The 9,208-nt window shown below is 50.8% G+C and overlaps 1 protein-coding gene across 1 annotated transcript in view; it reads right to left on the reverse strand.

Annotated features, from left to right (window-relative positions):
• Window positions 1-7,529: 7,529 nt before the first annotated feature.
• IZUMO2 (IZUMO family member 2) overlaps window positions 7,530-9,208 on the reverse strand; it is a 10,260-nt gene continuing 8,581 nt past the window's right edge. The window contains exon 7 of the mRNA XM_008049219.1: window positions 7,530-7,572. Within this exon, the coding sequence (XP_008047410.1) occupies window positions 7,530-7,572 (43 nt within the window). The remainder of the gene's footprint in view (window positions 7,573-9,208) is intronic.

Raw genomic sequence — 9,208 nt, forward strand, 5'->3', positions numbered from 1 at the left:
GCCACCACAGCCTCAACCTCCTGGGCTCAGGCGATCCTTCCGCCTCAAGCCTTCCAAGTTGCTCGGACTACAAGTGCGCGCCTGGCTAGTTTTTTGATTTATTGTAGAGACGAGGTCTCGCCAAGTTGCCCAGGCTGGTCTCGAACCCCTGAACTCAGGCAATCCTCTCACCTCGGCCTCCCAAAGAGCCGGGATGAGAGGGCTGCCAAGCCCAGTCTCTAAGCACCATTAAAACGACTGCTCATTGGCTATATTGACTCCATGTTTTTCCTTTCACGTAGCTTTAGTTAAAAGACTAGAAAGCAGTCATGGCAGATCTGTCCAGCTTAGCCATGCTTGAAACAGCAGCTTGCTTTTAGCTTTTTTTTCTTTTTTTGAGTCAGATTCTCACTGTACCACCCGGGCTGGAGTTCAGGGGCACGCTCATGGTCACCGCGGCCTCTACCTGCTGGGCTCAGGCAATCCTTCCGCCTCAGCCTTCCGAGAAGCTGGATTACAGCCATGTGCCACCACGCTCAGCTAATTTTTTTTTTTTTAATTGTAGAGACAAGGTCTCGCCAGATGGCCCAGGCTGGTCTCAAACCCCTGGGCTCAGGCAATCCTCCAGCCTCTGCCTCCCAAAGTCCTGGGATGACAGGCGTAAGCCACCACTCCTGGCCAGCTTTTTTCCCTAATCATTAGCTCACAGAATCTGTTGTCTGAGTAGAAACGGATAATTGCTTATAACCACCTGGCTGTATCTTTGTGCTGATGACGAATGTTCTGAACATTCGTCTTCTAGGCATAAGAAACGAAGCTGACCTAACAATCCATTGTGATCAGCCTTCCTGACTGACCACTGCTAGCCTTACGAATGCCATCTTAGATAACCTTTGCCACTTTGCTGACACAAACCGGGATGGTAACTTACCAGATAAACACCGACTGCAAGGTGCATCCCATTAACTAGCAGCTGGCCTAACCACTAGGTTCCTTTCTTGGCTTTCCCCAGCATCCAACTAACTTCCAAAATCCCCCACCTGAGATTGCTAACAGCAGCCCTGCCCCAAACCACTATAAATTGCCCTCCATCTGTGAGTGGGCTCAGGCCCCAGTCTTACCTGTGTTCCCTTCCTCGGGTTCTTCTCTGAAATAACTCTGTGTTGCTGTTGAGCCGCCTGTCTCTTGTCCCTTCTCTATTTACCTGTTTTCTAAACCTAACACACACCAGATCACCCCCTGGAGTCACAAGATGTGTGTTGTCCTGACAACCTCAAGGCGCAAGATCCATGTTAATCCATGCCTCAGAACGCAGCTGCAAGGAAAGTTTTACCCATCCCTTATTTCTCCATAAGAGCCCTAGCCTTGGCTGGGCGTGGTGGTTCATGACTGTCATCCCAGCACTTTGGAAGACTGTAGGAGAGAGGATTTCCTGATCCTAGGGGTTTGAGACCAGCCTGGACAACTTGGTGAGGCCTCGTCTCTACAATTAAAAAAAAGAAAATTGCTGAGTGTGGTGGCACATGGCTGTAATCCAGCAACTCGGAAGGCTGAGGTGAAAGGATTGCCTGAGCCCAGCAGGTCGAGGTTGCGGTAGCCGTGAGCGTGCCCCTGCATTCCAGCACAGGCGGTACAGTGAGAATCTGACTCAAAAAAAGAAAAAAAGCTAAAAGCGAACTGCTGTTTCAAGCTTGGCTAAGTTGGACAGATTTGCCATGGTTGCTTTCTAGTCTTTTAACTAAAACTACGTGAAAGAAAAAACATGGAGTCAATATAGCCAATGAGCAGTCATTTTAACGGTGCTTAGAGGCTGGGCTCGGCAGCTCTGTCATCCCGGCTCTTTGGGAGGCCGAGGTAAGAGGATTGCCTGAGCCCAGGGGTTCGAGACCAGCCTGGGCAGCTTGGAGAGACCTCGTCTCTACAATAAATCAAAAAATTAGCCGGATGTGATGGCACGTTCCTGTAGTTCCAGCGACTCGAAAGGCTGAGGCAGAAGGATCACCGGAGCCCAGCAGGTTGAGGCTGTGGTGGCCATGAGCACATCACTGAACTCCAGCCTGGGTAACAGAGAGAGACACCAACTAAAAAAAATAATAATAACAAATACATTTTTAAAAAATCACTCCCTTTGTATTGTACAATCTAAAATTATAAGTGCTGCCTTGACATCTTTGAGCTTTGGAGGGCCCTAAAGCCCTAACTTTAAGTTTTGCTCTTGCCAGATATGACCCTACCTAGTGGGAAGAGCTCCTGCCCCCTTGTTCCCGGTCAGCCAGACCAGTTCCCCCCCACCAACCCTCAGATCCTCTATCTAACAAGCTTCAGTTCCCTGCTAGTCTGCAGAATTATTTAAACAAACCAGTTACATTCTTCCATGGCACCAGGGGACCTCTTGCCCTCTTGTTACTTCAAAGTCTGCCTGCCTAGGCCAGTACATTGGCTCATGCCTGTAATCTCAGCACTTTGGGAGGCTGAGGTGGGAGGATTGCATGAGGCTAGAAGTTCAAGACCAGCCTGGGCAACAAAGGGAAACCCCCCCCCATCTCTACAAAAAAGTAAAAATAATTAGCCAGCTGCAGTAGCATGTACCTGTATTCCCAGCTACTTGGGAGGCTGAGGCAGGAGGGTCGCTTGAGCCCAGGAATTCGAGGTTGTAATGAGCTATAATTGCATCACTGCACTCCAGCCTAGGTGACAGAGTGAGACTCTGACTCAAAGACAAACAAACAAAAGCTTTATTAAATCAGAGATATGCCCATCCACTGACATATTGTCTATGGCTGCATCTTTTCTTTAGTTTTTTAAATTTTAGAGACAGGATCTTGTTCTGTCTCCCAGGCTGGGGTGTAGCGGTGTGATTATAGCTCACCGCAGCCTCAGGCTCCTGGGTTCAAGTGATCCTCCTACCTCAGTTTCTCAAGTAGCTGAGACTGCAGGTGCCTGCTACCACGTCTGCTAATTGTTTTACTTTTTCATAGAAACTAGGTCTCGGCCAGGCGCAGTGGCTCAAGCCTATAATCCCAGCACTTTGGGAAGCCAAGGTGAGAGGATTGCCAGAGCCCAGGGGTTCGAGACCAACCTGGGCAACTTGGAGAGACCACATCTCTACAATGAATCGAAAAATTAGCTGGGTGTGGTAGCGTGCGCTTGTAGTTTCAGCTACTTGGAAGGCTGAGGCAGAAGGATCGCCGGAGCCCAGCAGGTCGAGGCTGTGGTGCCAATGAGCGTGCCACTGCACTCCAGCCTGCGGAACAGAGTGAGACTCCAACTAAAAAAAAAAGAAGAAGAAAGAAAGGAGGTCTCCATGTGTTGCTCAGATTGGTCTCCAACTCCTGAGCTCAAGCAATCCTCTTGCCTCGAACTCCCAAAGTGCTGGGATTACAGGTGTGAGCCACTGTGCTCAGCCAGGAAGTGCTTACAAAAGAAAGTTAAGGAATAAAAATCTTAAAGTTATATCTCTTTCATGTAAAACATATGCAAGTACATGAGCAAAAACTAGACAGCCCGTTGCCAAAATGAAGTAACAATAGTTGTCATTTATTAACACATTGTGACTTTTATTAGCTCATTTAACTGGCACGACCACCCTATGAAGAAGGCATTGCTCTCTCCGTTTTACAGATAAGGACACTGAGACAATCTGCTCAAGACCCCAGAGCAGGTGGAGGACAGAGACAGGATGTCCAGCCCTTATATGCAACCACTACATTTTTCCACTGCCAAGTTCACCTGTCTCTTTCCCCTGTGTCCTGATGATGGAATGCTCCAAGTAGAGGTTGCACTGTCAGCTGGGACTCCCAAGTCAAAGTGGCATGGACCAGAGCCTAAGCTAATCTGTGACAGGCATGTTGCATTGTGGAGACAAAAGTGACTCCATCTTGGCTGGTAATCCGCCATGTTGACTTCTGATTAAGGAATGACTCTTGGTTCCTACTTTTTTTACTATCCCTAGGGCAAGAGCAAGTCAATGTTCTTGATATTGTCATTAAAATTGTAGGCTATGACGCCTGTGTATAGCATTCTTGCCTTCTTTGGTGTTCTCACTCCATGGTTTTGGGTTTGCTGGTCTCTCTGCCTTTTCCCCCCACCACTTCTTCTATTTTTTTTTTTTTTTTGAGTTGGAGTCTAACTCTGTCGCCCAGGCTGGAGTACAGTGGTACGATCATGGCCACCCCAGCCTCGATATGCTGGGCTCAGGCGATCCTTCCGCCTCAGCCTTCCAAGTAGCCGGAACTACAGGCGCGCGCCACCACGCCTGGCTAATTTTTGATTTATTGTAGAGACAAGATTTCACCAAGTTGCGGAGGGGGGGTCTCGAACCCTCGGGCTCAGGCAATCCATTCACCTTGGCCTCCCAAAGTGCTGGGATTACAGGCTGAGCCACCAAACCTGGCCTCCCACCACTTCTCTTAGAAAACACCTACTTTTCTTGCAAGAACAAGTTCTTACAGCGTCTCCTGTAGCAAACTTTCTCGGATTCCCACTGACCCAGCAGGAGTCGGCAACTCCCTCCCCTGGGTTCCCGCAGGAGCATCCTAGGGCTGCTATTATAATAAGTGGCGTGTTGTAATTTTTTAGTAACTGTCTGTCTCTCTCCCGCGCCAGTCTGCCCTCTCCGGGGGCTTTCAACATACTATATATAAATCATGCGCAATTTAATGATCTGTCTAAGGTGCACTTCTCCCAGGAAATTCCCATGAAGCTAAGGGAGTGTCTGGATCTGCTGCGTGAAGACTTTTTAAAAACCCCATAACACTGCTCACTGCTACCCAAGCAGAAAGCATCTTTGGGCCACTAGTTTGCGAACCCCAGGTCCGAGCCTTTCGGGGGTGGGCGGAGGTCTGGCTCCCGGCATAAGCGTCTTTAGCGACCGTAGCCACGCCCCCGGCGAGCGCACACATGACGGTGACGTAGCGCGCCAGGCGTGCCGTCGCCATGGCGACCAGCCACGCCCCTAGCGACTGGAGCCGGTTCCCAGGAGACGCTCGGGGTCGTGGGACCGAGGAGGCAGTACCCGGGTCAGAGATGGAAACGCCCAGATGTCAGCGCCTCGTTCCCACGCAGACTTTTCCGATAGCGCGGGAGGGAAAGGGCCGCGCGGGATGAGGCGCGTAGGGGAGCGCGCCTGACGAAACGGAGCCCGGAAACTACCATTCCCAGAATCCTTTCGGTGGGAGCCGGATCCCTCTCAGGGGTTGGCGCCCCCGCTGCGCCCCATTCCGAGTGCGCGCTACTGCGCATGTGCCAAAGCCGGTATCTTGGCAACGGGGTGTGACTGACACCAAGAAGTCAAACTTTCGGCCAATCAGAAGTTCGTACCTTTTAAAAAAGTATTATTATTATTAATGTTTCTGTTTCTTGAGCTAGAGACTCACTGTGTTGCCCAGACTGGAGCGCAGTGGCACGCTCACGGCCACCGCAGCCTCGACCTGCTGGGCTCCGGCGATTCTTCCGCCTCAGCCTTCCAAGTAGCTGGAACTACAGGCGCGCACTACCATGCCCGGCTAATTTTTTGATTTATTGTAGAGATGAGGTCTCGCCAAGTTGCCCAGGCGGGTCTCGAACCCGCGGGCTCAGGCCATCCACTCACCTCAGCCTCCCAAGGCGCGGGATTACAGGCTGAGCCACTGAGCACGGCTGATATGGGTATCTTTAAGGACTTTTGGAGAGGAGAGAGAGCGCGGCAGGTCTCGGTGTAAGCGGAGAATGAGAGCGCGAGAGAGGGGCTTATCACCGCGGGACCTCCAAATATGTTGGGGTCACCCCCTCCCAGTGGGACCTCCAGAGTGTTAGGTCGGGCCCACTGGCAGTGTGGGTGTCTGGGGTGCTATCCGATGCCGCAGGAAAGATGCAAAGAATTGCACAGAAGTTAGATTAGAAAATATAGTTTATTTAAAGTAAATGGGTGAGAGACAGAGAGAAAGAGAAGATTCACCTCCCCAAGGTGGGGTAGGGGGCCAAAGCCAGGAAGCATGGCGACAGCCATCGCTCAAGGAGCACATGACCACACACTAGAGTCTGGCAAGGCAATGGCTTTCTTCTTCTTCTTCTTTTTGAGTTGGGGTCTCGCTCTGTCGCCCAGGCTGGAGGGCAGTGGTATGCTCACGGCCACTCCAGTGTCGACCTGCTGGGCTCAGGCGATCCTTCCACCTCAGCCTTTCAAGTAGCTGGAACTACAGACACATGCCACCATGACCGGCCTAATTTTTTGATGTATTGTAGAGACGAGGTCTCGCCACGTTGCCCAGGCTGGTCTCGAACCCCTGGACTCAGGCAATCCTCTCGCCTCGGTCTCCCAAAGTGCTGGGATTACAGGCGTGAGCCACCGAGCCTGGCCAGAAGTTTGAACCTTTAAAAGAACAGGGATGATAGTATCTATGGCAGCAGATGCTTGCAGGCAGAGGCCTCTGGGAAATGTAGTAATTATGGAGTCACGGAATATTTCAACGCTTAAAACTTTCTTTGCTAATCTTTCACTAATATAAAATCTACAAGCGGTAGTCAGTCCCAGAAGTTGTAGCTAGGATGTGTTTTGATTGACCTGCTGTATTTGCAATAAATTAATTGCCAACACTATTTTATGTTTCCATCACCATGTTATGAGAAATTTCACATGCAAATCTGAATTTTTAGGTTCTCTTGAAAAACGGGAAGCTCTGAAAACACTGGCGCTGTTGTTTCGCCGAGGTGCCGAGCATTTCCTATCCCTATGAATGGGACCTCGCAGTTCACTTTACCTGCTGCATCCATGAGTAATTAAAGGTTTGAATCCCAGATCCTGAGAAAACCCACCAAACTCCTTTCCCTGGCATTTAAAGTCCTCCACTGTGTCAAAACCATCTTTACAAGGCTTCCCCTCACGCTCACCCCACCAACACCCACCACTCTCAATTATTCAACAAATATTTCCTGAATATCTGCTCCAAGCCAGGTATCGGTCGTGCGAGGCACCGAATATTCAGCGAACTTGAGCTTTTTTCTCAACTCCCGCCCATCCCCTTGTACATGATCCGAATCCTGAATTATATAGTGGTAGTTCTCCTGGCGGGTTTCAGAAATAGAAGGATTCCATGTTGTCCAAATCTCTTTGGTCCCTACTTTGAGTCGGGGAGTCCAGTAGCCTGTGTTCTGATAGCGAAAGATTTGCATGAAAATGTATCCGTTTTCAGGTACGCGGTGGGTGACAAATTAGCGTTCAGATGGAGACGGAAGCCTGTATCCCCCACACTGACCGCTGCTCTTGCGCTTCTTCCTTGAGGGTCCCACCATCTCCTTTTGGATGCACCCCCCCACTCGACCCCCCCCAAGGAGGGGGTCTTCTCCCTTCAAACCCTCACAACAGGTTGTCCATCCCTTAGGAGGTCCAGGCCACTTCTGCCTTGAATTGGAATCATTGCTGAGTGAGACCTGGTCCCAGCCGGTCAGAAGCACCCAGTCAGGTAGAAAAAGAGCTGGGGGGGGGTCCCAGGAAACTGGCAGAGACACTGAGGAATTTGTCACAGATTTTATTAAACGTTTCCTTTCTCCTTACAAGCCCCCAAACCGCCGCCCTAGCGCAGCAGGAGTTTTCGGTTTTGCCTGTACGTGCAAGCCCTGGTCAGGGTGGGGGGGGGGAAAAAAAAGCCTGAAGGTTAGAAAGACAATTTCGGGTGCCCCCAACCCAGGTCAGCTGACCTACTCCCAACTTCCCTCCAATCACCGGCCTGCTTTGGCTCAGCCAGTGACGTCATGGGTATCTGGGCCGATTTCCAGGGTTCTCAGCCCATCGGAGTTGGTACGTGAGGCGGGAGCGAAAGGGTGGGACTCCGAGTTCAAGATTGAAATGTGGGAACGGGAGTCGAAACAGACAGGAGGAGACAGACAGAGACTCCAAGAGAAAGGACAGACAGACAGAGATGAAGAGAAGTAAGGAAGAGACAGGGTGTAGTGGGTTGAGCTGTGTCCCCGTTCCCGAAAGACACATCTAATTCCCAGGACCTGTGAATGTGACCTCAAACGGAAATAGGGTCTTTTCAGAAATAATTAAGACAAGATCATCTGGATTTAGACTGGGCCCTACATCCAAAGACAGATGTCTTTTTTTTTTTTTTTTTCGTAGAGGTCTTACTCTGTTGCCCAGGCTGGAATACAGTGGTACGCTCATGGCCACAGCAGCCTCGACCTGCTGGGCTCAGGCAATTCTTCTGCCTCAGCCTCCCGAGTAGCTGGGACTACAGGTGCGCACTACCAGGCTCAACTAATTTCAAAGACAGGTGTCCTTAAAAGAGAAGGGAGAGGGAGATTTGAGACAATACCACAGATGAGGTGTGTGAAGACAGAACAGAGATTGGAGGGAAGCCGCCTGCCGAGAAAGGCCAAGGATTGCCGGCAGCTACCAGCAGCTAGGGGGGAGGCACGGGATGGATCCACTCTCAGGGACTCCAGAAAGAACCAACCCTGCAACCCTTAATTTAGGACTACTGGCCTCCAGAACTCAGAGAATACATGTGTGCTTTTTTAGGCCACCCAGTTTGTGATGATCTATTGTAGCAACAGTAGGAAACTAACAGAGACAGACAGAGAAATGAGGAGAGAGAGAGTCAGAGATGAGACAGAGAGCCAGGCATGGTGACACACACCTGTAGTCCTGGCTACTAGGGAGGCTGGGGCTAGAGGATCGCCTGAGCCTAGGAGTTTGAGGTTACAGTGAGCTATGACCACACCACACTCCAGCCTGGGTAACAGAGGGAGACGCTCTCTTAAAAAGGGAGAGCCAGGTGCTGTGGCTCATGCCTGTAATCTCAGCACTTTGGGAGGCAGAGGCAGGAGGATTGCCTGAGCCCAGGAGTTCAAGACCAGCCTGGGCAACTTGGTGAGGCCTTGTCTCTACAACAAATCAAAAAATTAGCCAAGCATGGTGGTGCACACCTGTGATTCCAGTTACTTGGAAAGCTGAGGTGGAAGGATCACTTGAGTCCAGTGGGTGGAGGCTGCGGGAGCGTGCCATTGCACTCCAGCCAGGGCAACTGAGTGAGACTCCGACTCAGAGAGACAGAGAGAGGCCAGGCGCGGTGACTCATGCCTGTAAGCCCAGCACTTTGGGAAGCTGAGGAGGGAGGCTCACTTGAGGCAGGAGTTCAAGGCCAGCCGGGGCAACATAGTGAGACCACTGTCTCTATTAAAAAGAGAGATGAGCTGGGCTCGGTGGCTCAGCCTGTAATTCCGCGCCTTTGGGAGGCTGAGGTGAGTG

Source organism: Carlito syrichta, unplaced genomic scaffold (genome assembly GCF_000164805.1).
Source record: "Carlito syrichta isolate Samal-C Ts95f unplaced genomic scaffold, Tarsius_syrichta-2.0.1 Scaffold130742, whole genome shotgun sequence".
Taxonomy (NCBI): domain Eukaryota; kingdom Metazoa; phylum Chordata; class Mammalia; order Primates; family Tarsiidae; genus Carlito; species Carlito syrichta.